Source organism: Lagenorhynchus albirostris, chromosome 2 (genome assembly GCF_949774975.1).
Source record: "Lagenorhynchus albirostris chromosome 2, mLagAlb1.1, whole genome shotgun sequence".
NCBI classification, from domain to species: domain Eukaryota; kingdom Metazoa; phylum Chordata; class Mammalia; order Artiodactyla; family Delphinidae; genus Lagenorhynchus; species Lagenorhynchus albirostris.
The window spans coordinates 825396-848891 of NC_083096.1; the positions used below are offsets into that span (position 1 = coordinate 825396).

Genomic DNA, 23496 nt, shown 5'->3' on the forward strand with positions numbered 1-23496 from the left:
CTTTTCCCTCCGCAAGATCATAACTCCGATTCCACATCCGACAACGAAAGCTTGGATTCATCTCACAGATACTCAGCTTGCAGCCAGCTTGGCTGGAATGCACATCTACTCCCCAAGGCCAGACACGCAATTCCAGACTCCTTAGTGGATGCCAGGGCACGGCGGCCTGACAGCGGGGCAGCGGGCTGCAGAGGCCTGGCTCGGCCCAGGTCGCCCCGCTGGTGCCTCGTGGCGGCAGGACAGCCCAAGCTCCAGGGAAGGATCACAACCTCAGCCTCCACCTTCACCTGCAGCCGGCAGATCCCTGCCCTGGTCCCCTTTCCCAGCCCCATTGCCCACATCCGGGCCAGAGCTCTAGACTTTAGTATACAGGTAGCTAAGACAAAGGTTAGAAAAAGCCCAGAAGGCACTTTATTGGAGGTCTCTGCCCCCATTCACAGGAGGAGGGAGCCAGGAGCCCCGTCCCAAGGGTCCCGGCACTGCCCTGCTCCTCACTGGTCCACAGAGGGCCTAGAACAGTCAGTGTGGCCACCAGCACCTGGTGAGGGAGGGGCGGGAGGGGAATGTCTTAGAAAAAATAGATCTCTATGTACATATCTGTATTTATAGCACATAAATTACGGAGTGCTCTGACCCCCGCCCGCGGAGTCCAAGCACTGAGTGGGGAGTGGGAAGCCAGTCCAGAAAGAGGGGGCCCTTCTCAGGGCCCAGGGCCCCCAGCCTTCTCAGCCTGCTCCGGCCTCTGTAGGAGGGAGGTGTCCGCCACTGGGGTCTGATTTGGTCTGACGCAGCCCAATAGAAGGAGCCGCGAGCGCAGCTACAGCCAGCACACAAGTGGCCTCAAACACCAGGCTTGTAATTCCAAGAGGAGAACAGAGAGCAGAGGCCACCTGCCCCAGATGCCAGGACGATGGCCGACAGGAGCCAGAGCCTCAGCTTCTCTCCACGGCGCAGGGCGCATGCCCAGGTGTCCTGGTGGTCCCCTCCGGGGGCTGCAGCCTCAGGTCCGAGCTTTGGTCGCAGGGCCGGTCCGACCCTCAGTTCCTATGCCCGGCCACCTCCTCCTCCTTCCAGCCGCTGGAGTTTTTGCCGAACTTGTAGACAAGCCGCCGGCCGTCCACCCGCTCCAGGATCTCCCGTTTGTAGTAGTACCTGAGGGGAGAAGGGTGGTCAGAGGTGCCCAGGCAGGGGCCCGCCTGCCAGGAATCCTCAGGTGACCTGCCCCGCTGGGCTGCAGCCCGGCCGACCTGGGCCCGAGCCACTTCCTGCACGGAGCAGCCTCTGCTCCTTCGCCCTGCTCTGTCCCGCGCACCGGGCCATGCCCTGGCTTCTGTGTGGTTTTCGCCTCTGTCCTGGGCCCATCACGAAGCCACGTGATTTTAGGGTTGAGGAAACCTTATCGATGGTCTGCGAGGAAACCAAGGTCCAGAGACAGGCAACTTAATGGCTTCAATGGTGTGGGCCTCGGCTACTGCCCTTTTTACCACCAAGAGCCTTTCTTAGGACGAGCCTTGCAGGCGACACAAAGAAATGCGGTGAGACCGAATTCAGCGTGTGCTGCGGGCCAGCCAGGCTCCCACAGAGTCCACGAGGTGGCCAGACCCCGTGGTTCCTCGCTGCCCGGGACTCACAGCCGCCGGAAGGGGGAGGTTCTGATGGTGCCGGCGCCGTGCTCCACGGGACTCACAGCCGCCGGAAGGGGGAGGTTCTGATGGTGCCGGCGCCGCGCTGCACGGGACTCACAGCCGCCGGAAGGGGGAGGTTCCGACGGCGCCGGCGCCGCGCCGCCCGCTCACCTCATGGCCCGGCTCAGCTTCTCGTAGGTCATGCTGCTGTTTTTCTTCTTCTGGCCCCAGAGCTGGGCCACGGCCTCCGAGCGCAGGAACTTGAAGACGCCCTCTTGCCGGTTCTCCCACTTCATGAGGCCCTCGTTGAGCTCCGGGTGGATGAGGATGTCGCGGATGAACTCCCACAGGTGGGTGCCTCTGGGGGCTGCAAGGCCAGGCTCCATCAGTCAGCGGCCCAGGCGACCCCTGACCCCCACGACTGCTGCCCATCCCGGCGCACAGCCTACTGGCGGCTGCCTCCCTCCTGGCCTCCCCCACGGGACAGCTGGGGAAGCTCCAGGAAGACCACGTCTCGCACGGCACAGAGGTTTAACTCGCTCAGGTACTCATCAAATGTCTGGCTGGGATACAAGAGCGGTTGAGACATGGGACCGCATTGAGGGGCTCACAGTTTCGAGGGGTCACGGTAAAAAAGCAGATACAGCAAAAGGTGGTGAGAGCTCAGCAGGGGCAGGACCACAGAGCTGGCCCCGGCCTGGGGGACAAGGGGACGGCTTCCCGGGAAGAATGACCCCAAGACGCAAACAGGCCCAGTGCGTGTGGGAGGGGCTGCACGTACAGATGAGAAGGAGCTGCGGGGGCCCACGCAAGGGCCAAGGCCAGGGGGCAGGGACTTGGTGGGTGGAAGGGCCACCCCTGCGTGGCCCTCGGCGGACGGGCCGTCCAGCGGCCGAGCCACTGTCCCTGCCTGCGCCTGCCCAGCACCCGCCAGCAAGTGTGTCCCTCAGGCAGGACGAGGGGTGGGCAGGAAGGCTGGACCCCAGCGCCACCCTTCCTGCAGCCCCCGTGGCTCCACCGCCACATGCACCATGAAGGACCAGCCAGGCCCTGCCACCGGGCAGGGACCACGCGCACCCTGGCCCCGTGCACAGGAACATGTAGAGGGCCCAGCTCAGGAGAGAGGACCCCCCGGCCCCACCACGGCCCCCAGCCATGCAGGGCCCCCCCGCTGTGCAGGGCCCCCCCCCCGCCGTGCAGGGCCCCCCAGCCGTGCAGGGCCCCCTCTCACCCTGCTTGCTCTTCTTGCCCTCAAGACACTCCCTGGAGTCTTTACTCAGCTTTCGGGGCCGGCCCCGTTTCCGCTTCCCATGCTTAAGATCCCCCTTCTTGTAGTCGGGAAAGCCGTCTGTGGGGAGAGGTGGAAGGTCAGGAGAGGGAGGGATGGGGGCTGCTGGGGGACAACCCCCCTCCAGGAAAACCCTGAGGGGGTGGGGGCAGGGGGCCAGCCCCTGAGCACTGCCAGAGGAACACCCACGGGGACCAGGAGGTTCCCTCCGCTCACCCCCAGAGAAGAGCTTGCTGTCCAGGGCGTCCAGGTCCACGTCGCTTCCACTGGAGTCTGAGGCCTGGGGGCTCTGAGACGCGCCGGTCCCTGGAGGGGCGGGCCAGAGTGAGCCCCTTCCGGTCCTCCCAGAAAGCCCGGGGTCTAGTGCGGGGCGCCAGTGCTCAGGGCATCTGGGGAGGGGAGGCTCACCTGCGGTGGAGACGTCAGAGCTGCCCGGGGAGGGGACCCCCGTGCCGAAGCTGCCCGGGTAGAAGGGGCTGGCCTGTCTGCAGTCCTCAAGCATCTCCGGGGCAAAGGGGCTTCCCTGGTCTGGGGGGAGGTGAGAGTTCAGAGGGGGCCCTGACTCTCCCAGCTGGGGGTGTGGGGCAGAGAGGGGACAGGACAGGCTGGGGGGGTTGAGAGAAGGGGCTCTCACCCAAGGGGCCCTGGTCCCCCAGGGGTTCCAGAAGCGCCATGCTGTCCTTCTCCAGAAGCTCCATGATCCAGCTGAGCTCGTCGGGGAAGCTGGAAGCTGATGAGAAGGGGGTCAGAGCCCAGGGGTCTCCCCTCCCCTCCCTGGGGCTCTCTCCCTGGTGGTGCCCTCGGGCCAGTCCCCAGACCAGCCTCCCTAACTGAGGAGGGGGCGGGGCAGGAGGCGGGCTCCCCTCCAGGACTCACTGAGGTCCCACAGCTGGGAGTAGAGCTGGTCCCCCAGGGGCCCGAAGACCAGGCGCAGCTCCTCAGGGGCGCAGCGGCAGAGCGCAGCCCCGTCCATGTCACAGCGCGAGAGGTCAATGGTGCTGGCGTCATACTTGTGCTTCTCCACTTGGTAGCTGATCCAGTCCAGGACCTGGGCCTTGGACCAGAGCTGGGGCTGCTCTCCCAACCAGCTGGCCTTCTCTGCAAGGGGCCGGCACAGCGACGGGTCAGCCCCCTTCTGGGGCCAGCTGGGGATTCCGGGGGTCCCGCCTGGACTCTCAGAGCACCCAGCCAGGAGCAGGGTGGGCGGCGGTGCTCACAGCACCCCCGCCAGGCGCAGCCCCCAAATCCTAACACCCCAGCTTCTTACAGCTCACCCCAGCCCTCCCCCTGCCCGATCCCCCACTTGTCCCAGGCTCTTAGGCGGACGTCTCCCCCCCTCCAAACGCCCAGCCCCTCCTGAGACCCACCTGTGCCCTCCAGGGGCACCTGCGGGCTGCTGAGCGCCAGCACCAGGTCATCGGCCCCGAAGGCGGCGGCAGGGGGAACAGAGGCCAGATTGGGGTCATCCGAGCTGTACATCGTACTGAAGTAGGTGCTAAAAACGTTGCTAATCTCACAGGTTGCAGCCATGAGGCTACCTGGGAAGGGAGGGCAAGGCCGGTGAGAGCCAGGGACCCAAGGGCATGAAGGTCAACATCCCGTAGGACACCCTCTCCTCAAGACGGGCTCCAGGGTCTCAGAGCCCGGGGGACGGAGGGTGTGCTGGTGGGGGGCACAAGGCCTCCCGCTGGGCTCCCTCCTCTGCCCTCCTGGGCCCACGAGTGGGACCTGCAGTCGTGGCCACTCTGTCCTTTGCAGGGACAGGCTCTCGGGCCCTCGGGACACCGCCCAGCCCTGCAACTCCTGCTTGGGCAGGCTCAGAACCAAGCTCCACCGGCCCCTCCCCAATCCCCCCGGGGCCAGGCGGGGGAATGTGACAGGCAGGGGTCCTACCTTGGCGGCCGAGGGTGTGGCAGGCGGGTTTAGGGGCAGCAGGCGGAGGAAATCCAGGGAGAAAGCCCCGCCAGGTAGCGCTGACACGCAGGCCGCGCTCCCACTGCTGCGCTAAGTAGAAGCTGCGAGCTCCGCCCGCGCCCGGGCCTTTATAGGCACCCGCGGTAACCTGAGCTGGTGGCTCATTGGTCGAGGGGATTTCCTGGCCTTTAGACTGGGCTCCTGGCCCCAGGTGATTTGCATATTTTGTGCCACTTGGCCGGGATCCAGGCCGGCGGTGCTGGGAAATCAGGCCCGGCTGGTTTAATGATTGTCAGGGTCTGTCATCCCGCACCCTCTGGGGTTGGGCACAGGGCAGTGGCCTGGGCGGGTGGCAGGTGGACGCTGGGTGGGCATCTGCACTTTCGGCCACCCTTTGGCTCAGGAAATTCCTCTGGGGGGGGCCAAGCCAAGGATGGGCTGAAGCGGGGAGGGGCGGGGAATCTGGGTCAGAACTGGGTCAGGAAGGCTCCTGGGCCCCCAACGTCTGCGGGCCTGAGGACAAGGGGGCCTAGCATGGAGGGAAGATATGGAGGTTTGGGGATCTTTCCCATGACGCCCGGGATTCGGGCTGGAAGGCTCTCCAGACACCAGGCAACGTTCACGGCCTGCCAGCCTTGCCCAGGGCCCCAGCGTCCACAGGGCCGCCACTGGCACCCACTTAGTTGGCAACGTCTCGGCATCCTTTGCCTGCCGGACGCCATCCAAGCATCAGGGTCGCTGCAGCCCCCTCTGGAGGACCTGGCTCTGCTCCAAAGAACTTACCCGGCCCCTGGCAGAGCCCACTGCGTGGGGCTGCCGAGGGAGGGGCCGGACCCACGTGGACGTGTTTACCCCTCTATCTGGCCTCCATCTAATCGCCACGCACACGGCTCAGCGGCACCTACCTGCTGCCCTCTAGCGTCAGAGGCCCGGCTACCTGGGCTGGCTCAGCGCTCATCAGGGGCCAGGCCACGTTAGCAGGGCTCCGTCTAACCCTTGTGAGAATCCTCAGGATGTGTGGTGATCCCCATTTTAGACGAGCAGGTGGCAGCTCGAGGGTTGAAGACGTGCCCAGGCCACGCGGAGCTAGTTAAGTGGGGCTGAGGTTTAAATCCCCCAACTGGCGCTCCTTCCAGAGGCCCTCACCCTCCCTGTGGGCAAGGCAACCCCTCCTACCCGGGTCTCCTCCACGATCTCAGCCCTAACCACAAGGGCCGTGTCCCGCAGACCACAGAGGCCTGCGTAGGGACGGCACAGGCTGGCGAGGGGGCACAGACGGGTCCTGGGGCCTCTTCCGTTTCCCATCCATGAAGACAAGGCCCTTTGGACTTACTGATCCCTCAGATCTTTATGCATCAAAGATGCAGCATCTGAGCATCTCTTTCCCCTCCTCCTTGGTTAATGCCAAGGTCCTGGGAGGCCCGGCCTCAAGGGAAAGGCCACGCCCCAGCCCCCCTTCCTTTAACCCTCTGTAGGACTAAGAGGTTTGTCTCAGGAGTCTGCCTCTCGTCCGGGGTCTGACACTGCTGGGTGCCCCGCAGAGCGGAGGGCGTTAAGGTCCAGGGTCCCTCCCACGGGCCACGGTGGGGAGCCGAGCTCTGGGGCAGCAGCTCCTCAGCCCTTCAGGGGCCTCCCCCACAGCCCGAGGCACGCCCTCTACCCTGTCCCTCGCCCTGGAATGTGGGAGAACCAGCTCCAGCTCCAGACGGCTCACGTGCTCCCCGCCAGCCCTCCGAGAGCACCTGGCTGGGAGAGGGCTGTGGAGGGGGCAGGAGAGGCGCTGTCGCAGGCCCACCTGGCGGGACAGCGGGGGACACAGCTCAGGACGCCTGGCTGTGAAGCTGACTCAGGCTCCGGCTGCGGAAGTGGTCCCGTGGGGCCCCTTGGCGCCCCAGGGTCTGCACGGAACCAGGAAGGACACCGCTGGGCGCAGAGCTGAGCGGCTGGGCACCGAGCAGGGCGCGGGAGGCGTCTGGCCGGCCCCCGGTTGTCCCCACCTGTAACAGCGGCCAGGAGCAGCCAGGAGCCAGCGCCCACGTCCTCGCTCCCAAGGTGCAGGGCGTGCTGGGAGGTCTGTGCTGCCCGCCCGCCCGCCCGGCAGCCAGCCACCAGGGAGACCCTGGATCTAGGAAAACAAAGATCCTGAAATACTTCTGTGCGACCTCCCCTCACCCCACACCCCATCCCAAGTCGCTAACTGCCTAGATCCCCACGTGGAAATCAGAGCTTAGTGCCAGGTTCTGAACAGACTCTACTACAGACCACACGGAGCCCGTCACCCAGGACCGGGGAGGGCAAGGCCCCACGAGGCCCACGGATGGCGAGAGGCTGCAGAAAGAGCACTCCAGTGCGTGCTTATTAGCAGCAACGGTAAAGAGGAAGGGGCGGGCGGGACGCTGCACGGAGGGATGCGGCTCAAAGAGGCGGCCTCCGTGCCCTCTGTTTTGCACATGCTCCTGTGGGAACCCCACCTCCTCCAGCCCAGGCTCCTTAGGAACAGGGAGCCAGCGTCCTGCTCTGGGTCTCCCCCTAACCTGCTCAGAACAGAGAGCGGGACCTGGGAGAAGGGATTTCACAGTCACCAAGATACTTTTCACTTTATTTATTAAAATAATGATTAAACCTGAAAAAGGAATCACCAGAAATCAGCCCTTTGCACAGTACTTCAAGAATCAGCAAAAAAAAAAAAAAAAGAAAGAAAGAAAGAAAAGAAAAGAGAGAGTAAAGAAAATCCTTCCTGCTTTTCCCAAGACCCAGGCGGGGAGGGCGAAGCCTGCCGCCCACCCAGCGCAGAGAGTATGGAGGTTCCTGGTCGCACAACGGGTCCAGAGCCGTCCAGTCAGAGCAGAAGCCCAGAGTCCCAAACACCAAGGCCAGAGAACAGGTTACCCCACGGGGACGTGAACTTGGGAGGCTGATGAGAACTGGAATTGGCAGTCTGCAGACACAGAGGCCACAGTGGGAGCCTCTAGCTGCCCAGGGGCGCCACGATCTGCTGGACATAGTGGACCACATTGCTGTGGAGGTGGGAGGCCGTGGCCGCGAAGGTCTCCTTGGCGAGGGTCTGGGCGGCCTCACTGCCCCCCATCATGGCGTGGTAGAGTGGGAGGGTGTACTTCTGCTTCCCCTGCAAGAGACGTGCGTGCTCGAGGCCCATCAGCCTACACGGTGGTCTGCAGCCCCCAGCCCCTGCCCTGGGCCCATCTGACAGCCTCGTGATCAGGGGCCAAAAGGGACACGGGTATCATTGCTGGAATGAGAGGCTTCCCAGACACGAGGGCTTGTGTTCCAGAATCTTCTTGGCAGCCAAAGCTCCACGCGGCGAGGTGTCGGTATTCACCCTCCTGGAGACGTCTACACTCAACAAAACCGAGCAGGGGGCTGGCACATGGGGGACTCCAAACTTTCAGAGCTCTGAGTGGTCAGGCACCGAGGCAACAGCTCACAGCAAAGGCTGCAGAGCCTAAGCCTAAACCAGGGCCCCAGAAGGGCCGCCTGCAGCCGAGTAGAAGGAAACCCGCACCTTCACGTCAGCGCGAGACGGCCACACCTGACACCCAGAGGCTGGGAAGCCTTCAGGGGCTCGAGAACCTGCCAGCAGGTACCTGCCAACAGGTGAGGGAGTCTGCGCGTGGCCTGTCCACAGCCCGGCTCTGGAATCTTGTGGAAAGGTTCATCCTGAGGGCCGTGGGCCCCTCCCCGGCAGGGCAGCGCTCCCGGTGACCTGGGTCCAGCAGGCCTCTGGACCCTCCCAGGCCACCGGCTTCCCCCAGAGGAGGAGCCTACAATCTCACCTTCACTCACCTCTCCTGGTCTCCGGCCTCTCCCGGAGACCAGCCCCGCTGTCGCATGACCGTCCCTGCCTCGGGTCAGTGCCGGCTGCCTCTCTCCCCACAGGCCTCCCCGGCTGACCTGCAGGAGCTCCCGGGCCGGGGCTTCTCCCCCAGGGCGGCACCACAGCCTGCTCACAGGACCCCGCCAGGCCCTTCAGCCCTGCTCCGAGAGGCCCTACCTGCCATGTGCGGAAGGGACATAGGCAGGTGGCGGTCACCCACCTGGCTGTGCAGGAAGTCCCTCACTTTCCAGAAGTCCTCCTGGTGGTCGTTCTTGAGGACAATCTGGCCCCATCGCAGCCGCAGCTCCGCGTTCTGGGCACTCGAGATCTTCGGGTACGTCTCTCCAAGTTTTTTCACATTCCCTGGAGAAAAGAAACGGGTCATTAGTGACTTCGCCAGCACACCATGAGCTGAGGCGGCCGTGTGTGTGCCTGAGGCCCTCCAAGGGCACCCGGAGGAACTTCAGGGAGGCTGCCGACCACCCTCTTCCTGCTTCTTCAGGCCCGAGGGGGTCAGGCCTCGTCTTGACTGCTGTAATTCCCACGGCTCTTCCTCCAACCTTCCCTTAATACAGACTTCCTGTGGTCACCCCACTGAAGCCTGCGCACCTGCCTCAGATATCCCACCGCCAACCTGCTACACGTCAGCCTGCTCTGTTTTTCTGAGTTAGCACCCCTTGGTGAATACTACTTCTGGCTGAGAAGCAACAAAGCATGTGTGCCGAAGAGCTGCAGCCCAGCAGGCCCAGACCCCAGCCCCACGTCTACTGGCTGTGGGATCTGTTTGTGCCCCGGGTTCGCTCCCCAGTCCCTGGGGTCACAGAGCAGCGACGAGGATCAGATGGCGTCAGAGCCGGGGGAGCTTGGAAGAATGACCTGCACGAGGTGAGGACTCCACGAGCACCAGGCTTTACGATTTCCCGCCCCCCGGCACTCGCGCGGGCACCTGCATCCCTCCGCCGACGCGCTCCTTGCCCCGGGCTTCCATCCACCCGCCTTCCCATGCCCCGCAGCCACCTGGGACGAGCGTCACAAGTCTGTCTCCCTCCAACCTTGAAGAAACAACCCACTTTTTCTCACCGGGAGGGAGAGGGGATTTCTGGAGGATCTTATCCAGGAAATAAACCAGCTGGTAGGTCTTCCAGGCAGAGGTGGACACGGCCTCAATGGCCCTCACGTCCAGCTCCTCGGCCGCCCACAGCTGAGCCAGCTCCTCAGCTGGCCTCATGAGGGAGTCCCCGGGGGAGAGGTCAGGGAGGTAGGGGGGCCAGCCCGGGGTGTTCAGCCAGCGATCAAATTCAAATCCTGTTTGGCAGAAGTAGAGAAGATTCCGTCAGAATTCCCCAGCAGCATCATGGTCCGCCTGCCCAGGCAGCGCCCGAGACCTCGAGCCTCCGTCCAGCCCAAGCTCTCCCCCGATGACGGCACCACTGCCCCGCACGGTCATCCGCTCCACAGGGCCCCAGCCAGCGTGATGCCTAGACGCCGTCTCATGGACCTGGCCGCCCCTTTCCACGTGAGCGTGTTCTGTGCTGCAAATCAGCCGTAGAGCCACGTGCACAGACGCGGCCCAGCCCCCACGACCAGAACGGCCGTGCTGACGCCCCTGGGCTCCGGAGCCAGCTGCCTGGGGTCCTGCCCGGCCCCACCCCTCACTAGCTGGCAGGCAGCTGGCTGGACGGCGCCCAGCATGGAGCAGGAAGTGGGGACACATCTAACGAGCTGCCTGGCCCGCGACGGGCCGTGCTCGCCCTCTCTTAGGGAGCAGGCCTCTCACACGCTCCCCAGGCGGGGCCGCTGCCCCATTCCTGCCCTGGGAGCCCCTCGGGGCGGGGGCAGGCCTAGGTAGAGCTAAGGGTCTGACTACGTGTGTCCAGGAACGGGGAGACCAGAGGACAGAGAGGGGCAGAAGAGCAGAGTGGGGAAAGGGGGCCAGGGGGTGAGCGAGCTCCTCCTGTGGGACAGAGCCTGGGCCCCTGGGCCTGCCCCAAAACGCCGCCCCCAGGGGGCGCACCTCAGCCCCCACAAGGCGTGGACCAGACCCCACCCTCCACGACCACCTGGAAGCGGTGGGCCGGCTCCTCTGCTCACCCGGGATGGAATCCACCCTCCTTCTCTTCAGCTCAGGGAAATAGTCCAAGAAGAATTCCAGAAAGTCATCAGCTAGGACACTTTGGAACTTAAACTCATCCACGTAGGCCTGTGAGGAGGGAGGCACGGTCGGTCACCCAGAGCCCCCGGCAGCGGGGCCCCCGCTCGTCTCCCTTCACCTCAGAGCTGATGTACCTTGAGGAAATCGTCAAACTGGTCCTGGTCACCCACCAGGTGGGCCAGGTAGGAGACAAAGCAGAAGCCTTTCTCGTAGGGGGTCTCGTTGTAAGTATCGTCTGGGTCGACACCTGCAGAGAAAGCTCTGGATTCAAAGAGTAGCCACGGAAGAGACCGGAATTCAGCTTCCCACGAACAGCAAGGCCACGAACGTTCCGGGTCCATCCTGGCCTCTCTCGAGGGACTTGAAGATGGACCCGGTGGGAGGACAAAGAAAGCAGGCTCGGGGGATCGCGGCTGCCCCCTGCCCGGGGCGCTGTGCTCGGGGGGCCCTTCCACCCAACGCCTTCCCAGCCCCACGGGTCACCCACAGGTGCTGCGCCTGCCCAGACCGGGGCGGGGTGGGTTCTGTGCACCTTCTGCAGTAAACAGAACTGACTGCCCGACTACGGGAAGTTAATGGTCAGGGTCAGAGGCATCGGGGAACACGCGCTTCAACTGCACAGGAAGGTTTAAGTTAGTCACACGTGGAACTGAAGAAAAATCTTAGGAAACAAAAACCCATGACCTCAGAGCAGTCACGAGCTTTCTGGTGCTGGGTCACGCCCTCGGTGAGGGGAGGGCGACCTCGCTCTAGAAACGCCGCGGGGCTGAGCTCAGCATGGACCAGGGGCGGCAAAGGGACGAGTAAGTGACAGGGACCCAGACACACAGAGCATCTCGGAGTCGCTCAGGAGCGGCCTGGGGGCTCCTCCCTCCCGAGGGGGGATCCAGGTGTGGCCAGCCCGACGGGGGCTGGTCGGCGGCCAGAGCAGCCCCCACCTGGCTCGATCTTCACGCGCAGCTTGTTCAGCGGGTGCTCCTCGCCCGTGACGTCCATGTGCTGCCGAAGCAGAGCCCGCCCGGTGGCGGCTTCCAAGCAGGTGTAGGCGGGTCCTGCGCGACAGGAAAGCGGTTGGCACCCCCCGCGGTGCCCACGAGGCCCCGAAAAGAGGACGGAGGCCCCAAGCCCGGGGGTGGCACTCCCCAGGCACGGCGGGCGCGGGGGCAGTGGACGGCTGACTCCTCAGCCTGCCCCGCCCACACCACCCCTCTGACAGCGAGTGACCTTTCCCTTCAGCATGTTGTTATCTGTGGAGACGGTAATTTGATCTCCCACGAAAATAGAATCTCTTCATCTGACTGTTCTGTCAGACTAGAGAAACTGTCACCCAAGATTTTTCTAGCATCTGAGTCTCCTTCTGGCTCTAAAGACGACTGAGGGAGGGAATCCCCCGGCGGTGCAGTGGTTAGGACTGCGCGCTTTCACTGCGGAGGGCCCGGGTTCAATCCCGGGTCGGGGAACGAAGATCCCACATGCCGTGGGAAAGAAAGAACAACAACTGAGGGGACAGGGTTGGGGAGGGCCCGGGTGTGTACCAGCCACCGCCGCCACTCGCGAGATGCTCTGATCTGGGCCAGTGACCCCCCCCCCACCCCCGCCAACCTCAGCGCCCTCAGGCGCACGCACGGTGCACACAAACAGCTGCATGCGGGAGTCCCAGCGGCCGGTACACTACTGCTTTACGTACTCTGGATGAAAGTGTAAACTTGGGAAGAGGAGACAACGTATGCCAAACAAAACAAAAAGCCTTGAAAATGTTCAGGTCCTGAAATGATGTTTCTAGAAGTTTGTCTTTACTGAAATCATCTGAGACGCACGTGAACCTATGTAAAGATGTCTGTCGGAATATTATTTCGTTTGAAAATTGAAAACAACCTAACAACTGGAGGTTGACTGAATAAGTTATGAAGCCTCCATACTCTGGAGCTGTAGAAGAAAATTTAATGACTTGGGAAAATGTTTAACTTTATTATATTAAAAAAAAAGGCAGTTCTAAAACCACGTACAGTCTGATGATACGCACACACACACACACGTAGAAAAATGTTTGAAAGGATAACCATCGATTACCTCTGAACAGTGAGATTACAGGTAAGTATTTTTGTGTGTGCTTTTCCACTGGTGCCAAAATAGATTTTGATCAGAGCAATAATAAACGTAACAAAAGCACCTGATACACCATGGCTTTTCAACATGGAGATTGTGTCGATAATGTATTACATTTTATTTTTTGGCTGTGCTACGTGGCTTACGGGATCTTAGTTCCCTGACCAGGGATCGAACCCATGGCCTCGGCAGTGAAAGCGCGGAGTCCTAACCACTGGACCGCCAGGGAGTTCCCGAGAATGTATTTGAAAAGCACAGCTGGGCTCAATTTGAGGGTCTGCCCTCACCTGCTAAGTGGCTGAGGGACATTTCCTATTCTCTCTGAGTCGCAGTGGACTCACACGTAAAATGGGAATAACAGTATCTCCACGCAGCCGCCGGGAAGGTGGTACGTGACAGAGCTGGTACAAAACAGGTGTTCAATCCAAGGTGATGGGGACGGTGATCTGACGACTCGCTCATTAAGCGAACTGGTACCTGGGCGACCAGCCCGGGCCGCTCTCCCCCAGGCGAAGCACAGGGAAGCTTCAGCCCCAGCGGGAGGCACGTCCACTGCTAGCTCATCCCGCCGTGTGTCACTTTCGAGACTCCCTCTGCCCCCAGCCCCTGCTGATGTGTGACATGCAGTGAGGTGGGCACAGTTACTTACGTGTAACTTGGTCTCGAGTTGCCCTCCCTGGCTGTCACGGGCTCACTGCACTACCCCCTCCTCCCTTCACTCCCCAGAAGGAGCCTTGCAGGCCCAGGACCGGAGGCAGGTCCTCAGGGGCGGCTCACCGAACAGGACGGTGGAAATCCTCCTCTGGGCGTACATGGTGAAGCCTTCGTTCAGCCAGAACTCTCCCCAGTTGGCGTTGGTGACCAGGTTCCCAAACCAGCTGTGGGCGATCTCGTGGATGATGACGTCGGCCAAGGAGCGGTCCCCCGCCAGCAGGCAGGGGGTGACGAAGGTCAGGCAGGGGTTCTCCATCCCTCCAAATGGGAAGGACGGGGGCATGAAGAGCACGTCGTACCTGCCAGAGGCAGGCTGCCGTGAGGGGCCCAGCTGCATCCGGGCTACTGACGGGGGTGGCGGCACGGCACAGCGAGCCGGTCCTCAGCCCTGCCCCCGCCCCCGGCCCACTGGGCCTCCCTCCCAGGCCCCTCACAGTGGGCACGCGCTTGACTCCATCACACCCAGCTCCCCAGAGGCCCACGTGGGTCACACAGACCTAATGGAGCCTCTTATCTAGGGGACCTCAAGTCTGAAGATGACAGAGAAAACGGGTACGGAGCTGCTTCCGGCAACAGGAAAGACAAGTCAGCCACGTCCCCGACAGCGCATCCCCATCTCCACCCCGGCAACTGGTGGCACGGGCACGCCTCTGTCCCCGCAATGCCTGCCCTCCCAGGCCCCTCCTTGGCCACAACGGATGAGGCCTGGCTTATCTCCTCCCCCCTCCCCTACGCCCCCCGGATCAGGGCCGGGGAGGGGGGAGGGCCGGCTCACTGTAACAACAGAGACATGAGAGTCCACGTGATACCACACCTTCCCCAAACGTAGGGTCCGAAAAGCTTCTCTCCCGTTGCCAAGAACTCTTCTATGACCCCGTCATACTCCTCCTTAGCAGCTGCGATGAGGCAGGGCTCGGCCCACACCCAGCTCCTGGAGACAAGGGCGCAGAGAAGGCAGCACTGTGCTCAGAGGCCACGGCGGGACCCGTCCTGAAAGCACGTGCACCAACTGGGCGGGGGAGCGGGGGGCTCCTGCAGGCGACAGGCTCTCCCCCCGCCGAGCCTCAGTCCCCATCTGCAAGGTGCGCGGTAAGGAGACGAGATGGGTGTGAAGACCCTTCATACGTGGCTCAGGTAGGAAATGCTGGTGTACCTCCGGAGAGATTAGAAAGGATTCTCACAACCGAATCTTTAGAATTGAAAGACACTTTAGAGATAAACCAATTCACATTAACAGAAAAGTGGTAACTGTCTTCACTCTTCGGACAGGCAGGCGGACCTACTTGCTTTCAAATGGTCTAGTAAAAACCCCCACAGATCCACACGAAAGCAAACCTAGTACAGCAACACGGACGGGCAGACAGGTGCTCAATGCATCATTCCTTCAATGTCCTGCAGGAATTTCCAATTATGAAATTTTCACAGTAAAAAGATGAGGAAACAGAGGTAAGGGGGGAAAAAAATCAAGAAGATCCAGTGCGAAGGAAGCCAAGGCTGAAAGGGGATGGGAGGGACCGAGACCATTCTCGGGGTTCAAGGACGAGCTGACCCCAGGTTCAGGGGCCCTGCAGCCGAAGGCTGTGTCAAGGCCCCTCGATGCTCCACAGAGCGTTCCCTACACGGACATCCTCAGTCGGGGGACAGACGGCCAAGTGGGTGGGTGCGAGGCCAGGACGAAGAGAGCTTCCTTTCGGCAGAACTTCGGGGACTGTTCTAGCAGGAGGGGGAGCGGGGCGACCCGCGTCGGGGGTCCCAGCAGCAAAAGCAGGAGGCTCGTAGCGGGAAGGAAGCCGCACGTGCAGGCGAGGAACCACCGGGGTCTGGGGTGACCAGAGTCCAAGGTCTGATGGGGGTAGGTTGGGGGTGGGAGAGGCCCCAAGCTCGGGGCACAAAGGGCTTCAGATGCCACGTGACACAGCTGCCCCTGCAGAGCGCAGGGGGCGACACCATCAGACTGTGTCTAGGGAGCTGTGGACACAGGAAACATGCTCAATACGAGGGGGCGTGAGCGTTCCCAGGCACAGCCGGGGGCGAGGACCGAACCTGGGGCACCTGCGCCCAGGGCAGCCAGACCCCCGAGGAGCCCAGCGAGGACCGGCCAGGAGGGCCCGGGATCGGGAAGTGGAGGCCAAGGGCACATCCTCGAGTCCCTGCACCTTCCACGCTGAGCAACGGCCTCTTACCTCAGGAGCTTCAGTGAGTTTAGGGGACTGGACTCCAGGGGTGGAGAGGAAAGAGCCAGTTGGCCAGTTGTGGGTGGGGGCCGCAGGTCTGAAGACGGGACTAGACGATGAAGCAAAGCCCAGAGGACGGGGGTGGGGGTGAGTCAACGGGTCAGGTGAAGACTGGCTTTAACAAAGAAAGGACCTGTCGTCGGGGTCCAGACGGACGAATGGGGGGATGAGAGCAGACGGAGGGACCTTGGACGTGCAGGACACAATCGTACCCGACAGACCAAACATCTCCACAAAGCAGAGCCGAGACCCTGTGCTTGGAGGGAGGGGCCGGCGTCTGAAAAGAAAACTGGAAAGACGGTTTAAGGGGCGCGAGACGCAAAGGTGAGTGAAAGACGGCTGAGCGCACGGAAACCTCTCAAACGCCTGCATCACCTTTTCTCTCGTTCCAGCTTCTCACCAAGAAACCAGAAATGTGAACGGGTACCACGCACAGCTTCATTATTTTCTCCATCTCTCAAAAGAGAGACGCTGAGTGGAGAAAGGTGCTGAGTGGAGAAAGGGGATGGCAGGAGCCCGGGGCAGATGGGCGGCAGCAGGACACGCCGGAGGGCCTGGGGTGTGGGCGAGAGATGACCAGTCACCACCCAGGCAGGAGAGAAGTCGCGGGAGAGGTTGCCGCCCGCCTAGGAGCAAGCACGGCCCTGAAGGGCGAGGCGCAGGCACAGCGGGACGTGGTAGGAGTGAGGCCCCCAGAGGGCGAAGGTCAGCAGGAGGGGCAGAGAATGAAGGCCTACATGCAGCTGGAGGTTTCTGATCCCACCCGGTTCACAGCGATACCCAAGTCCAGGCCTGGGATGCAGGGTGCGGCCGTGAGTGGGAATGGGGGTCGGGGTGGGGGTGGTGTGGGGAGAAGGCAGAGGAGGTAGAGAAGCCCTCAGGCCACCCTCAACCCAGGAGAAACCCACATGGAGAAAAAGGGCACCGGGCTGAGAATAAGACCCCAGCACAGAGTCCAAGTCCCCAGGCACTACTCTGAGCTGCTCCATCCCCAGCCAGGGCACCACAACTAACAAAGGCCTTCAGCCCTGTCCTCAGCGACAACGGGCTAGGCCGTGGACGCCCACGACATTTCCGCCAGCACACAGATTTCTGTCAAAGAAACCAGGATGCTCTCAGTCAAGCTGGAATCTCATCACCAGGATTCTAGGGGCAAAAAGCACGGGATCTGCAACAGAAACCCTTGCCTCTGAATTCCAGTTCTACCAACCACGTGACTGCACAAGGCTCTTTACCAAAGCCACAGTTTCTCAACTGCAAACTGGAGACAGCAATACGTCCCTCAGTGTTGCCTGTAAGGGTTAGAAGGGACCGTACATAAAGGGGCCCCTGGGGATGTCCGCCAGTCTCTCCTGCCCAGGGTCTTCCCCCTGAGGTAACAGGGACTAGATGGAAGATCCTCCTACGCGGCAGACTCCCTCAAGACCCTCCGACGTGACCCAGGAGGCAAGGACTGTCCACCTGACGGGGGACTGGAGTAAGTCATCAGCACCAGTAAAACGGGTTCTGTCACCTGGATTAACGTACTGTGTCGTCACTTCAGTACAGAGGGTTGAGAAAACCTCCGTGATCCAGTGTATTTAGAATAGACTGTTCTCTCATTTCCCCTTAGTAGCTCCTACTCCTACTAACAGAACCTCAGCAAGAGTAAACACCCTAAAAGACGTTCCTCCCCTTGTCTGTTTTCCATGCTCGCAGGTCACCTACTGCCCTGTCCACCAGGAAGGGACCGCTCGTCTCTCAGGGCTGGTGCTCTCCTAGCGCGTGGCTGGAAGCAGATGCCAACGGGGCCCCACCCATCTCTCCCTCTGATCTCACGGCCCTGGCGCCACTGCTGAGCCCAGTTGTGAAGCCCGAGGCGTGTAGCCAATCCAGCACCTCCAGGGGCTGAGGGCCCGGCAGAGAGAAGGACCGCAGCAGGGCCAGGAAGAGCCACGGCTTCACATCCAAACCGACCCTCTCACTTTTCAGGACTATGCTACGCTGGTGGGTAAGATGACAGCCAGGAAAAACCTGTGCTCCTGGTCAAATTTCTTTTTCAGGAAACCGTACAAAATCCTTATTTGTCTCCACTAAACCCATCTCACTTCACGGAGGCCCCTCTGCCAACACAGGTCCAGGCCTCTGTGTCTGGAGCAGACAGACAGGCGGCTTCCCCGGGCCTCTCCAGAGGGAGACAGAGAGATCAAGGCCGTACATTTCCAGGACTCAAGCGCCAGAGAAAATAGGGAGATTTGCTACAAAGATAAAAAAGCAACTATAGTAGCAAGAAGATAATTTAGACCTTAAAGATGCTAATAAAGATCATCTAAAACTGCTGCTGGAGCTCCCACCTCCCTCTGAAGGTGGCCCAGGACCGCAGCCACTGCAGGACCGACGGTCTCAGCGCAGACACGGGAGGAAGGCAGGAGGGAGGGGGAGGAAAGGACACATCCTCTGGCCATTCAGGCCGCGCCCTGTCCCGCAGAAAGGTCCCGGGCTCGGGAGGCTCCGACGTGACCCCAAGGGCCACCCCAGGAGGTCCGCTCGCTGGTCAGAGGCCTCCGTGCTCAGAGGTCGGTTCACTCTTGCCTGCGGGGTCTCGGTCTCCTACCTGGGTCCAACTTCAGCCGAAACCAGATCTCCGATGGCCAAAGCTATCAGATAGGACGGGATGGGCTGACACATCCGGAAGAAGAACTTATTTGGCCCTCTCTTCTCCCAGGTGTTGGCACTCATCACAGCTGTGAAGCCATCTGGGACCTGACAAGAGAGAAGGCTCAGGAGATTTCGCCTGGACAGAGTCTGCCCTTGATCAGCTAGAAGGGCGGCATGGCCAGCAACCCGCGTGGTGACGACAGCGGCCTGGGGTCCACCTTGGGAAGCACAGAGGCTTCAACAAACTGAACTTGTGCCAAACTGATGGGATTTAGCATAGATCAAATTTCTGCAGGTGGAGGAGTTTTTCAGAGGTACCCCCCCAATGGAGGTAATAATCTACCACCTGAAACATGACCTGATAGAAGTGAACTTTTCAGTCCCAAGGGCAGGTACATTTGCTCTCAGCCTGCTTCACCTCAATAAGAGCGGAGTACGTGCACTTCACCGCGGGAGTGTCGAAGCAGGGGAAGAAGGACCGGTTCAGGACAGCCTGGCCCTGCGTGTAGACGAACGGCTTCCTCTTTCCTGCTGTCTGCTCCGGAGCCAACCAGCAAACCTAAGAGGAGGCAAGACCCTTTGGGAACTGACATCCTGCACAAGCACAGCGTGGCCGGGCGGAGCTGGCCGGAGGGGAGGCTTGAGGTGACCCTCGGGATCCTCCGCCCGCCAGTCCAGCTCAGACTGCGACGCTCTCTCCCCCTGTGTATTTAATCCCCCTGGAGTCCAGGCCGAGGTCTGACGTCCACTTCCCAGGGTGGACAGCACCAAAGGGCCACCCCTCAGTGTGTCCCATGGGCCGTCTCAAGCATTCCTGGGGTGGCCTCCGACCCCCTGGTCCTGCCTCCCTCCTCTGTGTCCCCCGCTGTAGTAACTTCTCACCAAAAAACAAATACTGAAGAAGCTGTTCTTGAACTTGTGATAAAAGACACAGAAGAGCAGAAGCTAACAGCAAGGAGTCTGATTAATGCGTGTTCTCCATCCCTCCAATCTACCCTTTCAGAATAAATGTGTTTTACATTACAGACATTGGCTATGATTCTTGTCTTCTGTCAGCCCTTAATCAAGAACACATTTGAACGATTTTTACAAACCCAAATCCTGCCCACAGCGAAGAGAAGTTCACCTGTAACACAGATGCCACCGCGGGGGGTGAGGAGGGTGTGTGTCAGCACCGCACACCACGGAGAGGTTAGAACAGGGTCAGGTGACTCCAGGAGGGTTTCATAGGGGAAGCAAAACTCCCTGGCTGGACCTTCAAAAGTGGGCAGGATTTAGACGGCAGGAAGGAAGGGAGGAGAGTCCCTCCAGGAGGTGGGCAGCAGCATGAGGACGGCGCGGGGGAGTGCAGCTTCCGGCAGAGGTGGGCACCCACCCGGCAGCTGTGATGAAGGGCTTTGAGCACAGAGGCACTTGAGACCAATTTTCTCCCCCCTGGGAACTACACTCAAGGACGAGAACATTCCCTGAGGTGTCTCTTGTTCTTTTTAAAATTAATTATGAATTAATTTGGCTGCGTGGGGTCTTAGTTGCGGCACGCGGGCTTCCCTCTAGTTGTGGTGCATGGGCTTAGTTGCCCCGCGGCATGTGGGATCTCAGTTCCCCGACCAGGGATGGAACCCACGTCCCCTGCACTGGAAGGCAGATTCGTAACTACCGGACCACCAGGGAAGTCCTGAGACCAATTTTTAAGAGGCACAAGGGAGACACAATGGGATGCTGGGGTTTTCTTTGCTTGAGAATGTGTGCGTGCGTGTGTGTGTGTGTGTGTGTGTGTGTGTGTGATGAGTCTCGTTCCAGAGTCCAGTACAGACGGAAGCAGGGGAGAGAGAGGAACGTCCTGGTGCAGAAACCCAACAAGCTCTGCCTCATCCCGGAGACCGGAGGTACATTTGCACAGCAAATAAATGTACCGGAGGTATATTTGCACAGCAGCCATAAATCCTGTCAATACTGTTGCCCTCAATGCGACGTTACAAAAATGACACCTTATCTCTGTGAACTTCTGCTCAGTTTTGCTGCGAAACCGGAACTGTTCTAAAAAATAGTCTATGAAAAACAAACAAACCCCCATAACCCCAGTCTAATCATGAGAAAAACAACAGACAAATTCCAATAGAGGGTATCACACTCCTCCAGGCTATCACGGTCACCACAACAGGAACGTCTGAGAAACTGTCACAGCCAAGAGGAGCCAAAGGAGACGTGACAGCGGAACACACAGTGGATTTCTGGATGGGACCCTGGAGCAGAAAAAGACACATTAAAAACTAAGGTTGTGGACTTCCCTGGCGGTCCAGTTGTTATAACTCCGTGCGTCCACTGCAGGGGGCAAGGGTTCCATCCCTGGTTGGGGACCTATGCTCCCACATGGCATGCCGTGCGGCCAAAAAAATAAAATGAAATAAATTAAAAAAAACACAAAAAACTAAGGTTGCTGTATACCTGAAACTTACACAACATTGTAAATCAACTATACTCCAATATAAAATAAAAATTTAAAAAACACTAATAATACCTTGTACATGAAAGTCGCTCAATAAATATCCGTTATTATTTAAAAAAAAACTAAGGAGATCTGGAAAAACTGTGGATCCCAGTTTATAATAAAGTATCAATACTGCCTCATTAACTGGAACAGATGTATCCCACTTGTAAAACACCAGTAAAGGGTAAACAGTGTGTGTGTGGAAGCGGCTTGTGGAGACTCTGTACTATCTGCTCAGTTTTCCTGGTAATCTAGACACCTATCTGTCTATTTAGGCTGCGCCAGGTCTTAGTTGCGGCACGCAGGATCTTCATTGTGGCATGCGGGATCTTTAGTTGCGGCATGCAGGTGGGATCTAGTTCCCTGACCAGGGATCGAACCCGGGCCGCCTGCATTGGCAGCATGGAGTCTTAGCCACTGGACCACCAGGGAAGTCTTCTACACAGCTTTTTAAAAAATAAATCCTATTAATGAAAACAACTGTGATGAGTTGGCAGTGAGAGGCACCAGGCACCGTACTAGGACTTTACATAAAGACAACTCATGTAGCTATCGTCAGGCTTAGCTCAATAAACACTGACTATCATCCTCTCAACCACAATTCCTTCTCGTCATCTTTGCTTGAGTTTTCTTTGGTTCTCGGCTTTGTTTTATTGACATGAAGAGAAGAAAATGAAGGAGGCTGGCAGGACACACACTACAGACTCCAAGTCAGGGAGATGCTGCGACCCACGGTGTCCAAGGTGAGAGCCCTCCCTGGCACGGTGGCAATGAGAGGAAGGAACAGGCACAGTGCCACCAGTGCAGCCTTCACAGGGCAAAGGACAGTTCTTCATCAAGCGTGTATCTCTGCCACCACGTCTTAAATGAAAGCTGTTTAGTTCCGATATTTAATTTGGGGTGCCACTTTTGTTAGGCACACCAGGAGGGCCTAATTTTTCCACTCATCCTATTTAATTTCTGCCCCAAACCAGGAACCAAAATATACTAGAGCAACCAAACACATTTCCAGATGGCACGTTATCCCTAGAGGTCCCTGGGTTTCTCCTCTGCCTTAGAGGTCAGTCTACATTGCTTTGGACTTTAATTTTTTAAACAAGTTCTATCATAAGGTTCATTTACTTCCCGAATGGTGAAAGATGGAAACAACTGCCCTTGGAGCGAGCTGCAACAGCAAAAGGGGAAGTGCAACCAAACAAGCAAGCTTCCATGGTAGGCAGGCAGCCAGCTGAGACCTGTAGCACACCCCATCCAAGAAAGGACTGGCAGCCGCGCCCGGACATTCACAGATGTGGACACATGACCTTCCCCTTTCTGATCGCCAACATCTGCCGCCCCCCGCCCCCCAGTTAAGATTTGAATCAACCAACAGTGAGAAAGCCAAGTTATTACAAAGCCTGGTACACCCTAATTCTGGTTCTCACTTTTACTCAGATTTTTTTGTTCATCAAATCCAGGACTTCGCAGGAGGAAACACTACTAACTGCCCAGTTTCGAGCTGTTCCAGCCCGAGGCATTAGGAGGGCACCTGGAACAAAGGACTGAGTCAGCAGCGGGTAACCAGCCAGCACTGTCAGGCCGCCCTAGAGGACAGCGGAGCAGCTCATCACCAGGGCCCAGCCTAGGCCGAGCGCAGCGACAACCCTAAGTTCTGTTCGTGAACCGTCTGCTGCCCAGCCTGGAGGTGACCTCCTCGGTGCCGTGGGAGGCAAGGGTGGGGGGAGCATCTGGATGAGGATGGGGCGGAGGGATGGGAGGGGAGGTGGGAGGGGATGAGGGGGGCGCATCTGCACGAGAAGGGGCGGGAGGAGGGGCCGGCGCGGGGCTGGGGCACTCACCCCGGGTCCTTCGCCGACGCGGTAGGTGAGCTGCACCCGCAGGCGCTCGCCGGCGATGCAGGGCTGCGGGAAGCGCACGCACAGGGCCTGGCCGTAGTGCGAGAAGGGCCGCGTGCACACCGGCACCGGCTCCGGCTCCGGCTCCGGCTCCGGCTGCCCCGCGTCCGGCCGCTCCCGCCGCAGAGCCGCCGCCGTCACCTCCACGCATGGGTGCGAGTCCAGCCGCAGCTCCGCGGCGCCGCCGGGCTCCAGGCAGCGCAAGTCCAGCACCGCCGAGCCGCTCAGCCCGCGGCAGCCCGGGCCCGGCCCCGGAGGCCCGAACTCGGCCCGCAGGTCCAAGTGCAGGTGCAGCAGCTCGAAGGCGCGGAAGTTGGAGGCCGACGCCACGTCCTCGGCCTGCGCTGAGTGCAGCACCCGCCCGCCGGCCCCACGCCCGCTGCCCGCCATGGCTCCGCGCCGCCGCTGGACCGGGCCGCCGCAGGCCCCGCCCCGCCGCGCAGGCCCCGCCCCGCCGCTTGTCGTGGTCCCCGGAGCTTCTGCAGCGCACCCGAGTGGGCCCCAACAGGCAGCGCTGGGCTCGCCCCGGCACTCAGCATGGCCACGCCCCAAAGCTCAGACTACGCCCCGCCGTTCGCCACGGCCCCCGTGCACTGGTGCAGGCCCCG

At 60.3% G+C, this 23496-nt stretch overlaps 2 protein-coding genes across 2 annotated transcripts; both read right to left on the reverse strand.

Moving 5' to 3' along the window:
• Positions 1-388: 388 nt before the first annotated feature.
• ELF3 (E74 like ETS transcription factor 3) lies at positions 389-4899 on the reverse strand. The gene is made up of 9 exons (XM_060142006.1): positions 4807-4899; positions 4281-4451; positions 3790-4011; positions 3548-3643; positions 3322-3441; positions 3130-3219; positions 2857-2973; positions 1797-1992; positions 389-1152 (listed from the first exon to the last, which is right to left on the reverse strand). The coding sequence occupies exons 2-9, from the start codon at positions 4441-4443 to the stop codon at positions 1038-1040; spliced, it is 1119 nt and encodes a 372-aa protein (XP_059997989.1). The 5' UTR covers positions 4444-4451; positions 4807-4899; the 3' UTR covers positions 389-1037.
• A 2515-nt stretch (positions 4900-7414) lies between these two features.
• On the reverse strand, positions 7415-23296 carry RNPEP (arginyl aminopeptidase). The gene is made up of 11 exons (XM_060126227.1): positions 22832-23296; positions 18924-19064; positions 18462-18610; positions 14449-14565; positions 13698-13933; positions 11753-11866; positions 10949-11061; positions 10754-10862; positions 9743-9967; positions 8883-9025; positions 7415-7954 (listed from the first exon to the last, which is right to left on the reverse strand). Exons 1-11 carry the CDS (start codon positions 23276-23278, stop codon positions 7796-7798), a joined length of 1953 nt encoding a protein of 650 aa, XP_059982210.1. The 5' UTR covers positions 23279-23296; the 3' UTR covers positions 7415-7795.
• Between the last annotated feature and the right edge of the window lie 200 nt (positions 23297-23496).

Excerpts from the sequence above, each read along its gene's own strand:
- ELF3 (XM_060142006.1), bottom strand. The coding sequence starts at position 4,443 with ATGGCTGCAACCTGTGAGATTAGCAACGTTTTTAGCACCTACTTCAGT. Across the intron at positions 2,974-3,129 it reads CAGCAAGCTCTTCTCTGGGG|ACGGCTTTCCCGACTACAAG; the intron begins GTGAGCGGAGGG and ends CTCTCCCCACAG. Across the intron at positions 1,993-2,856 it reads GGGCAAGAAGAGCAAGCAGG|CCCCCAGAGGCACCCACCTG; the intron begins GTGAGAGGGGGC and ends CTGGCCTTGCAG.
- RNPEP (XM_060126227.1), bottom strand. The coding sequence starts at position 23,278 with ATGGCGGGCAGCGGGCGTGGGGCCGGCGGGCGGGTGCTGCACTCAGCG. Across the intron at positions 11,062-11,752 it reads GCGCGTGAAGATCGAGCCAG|GTGTCGACCCAGACGATACT; the intron begins GTGGGGGCTGCT and ends CTTTCTCTGCAG. Across the intron at positions 10,863-10,948 it reads AGTTTGACGATTTCCTCAAG|GCCTACGTGGATGAGTTTAA; the intron begins GTACATCAGCTC and ends CCCTCCTCACAG.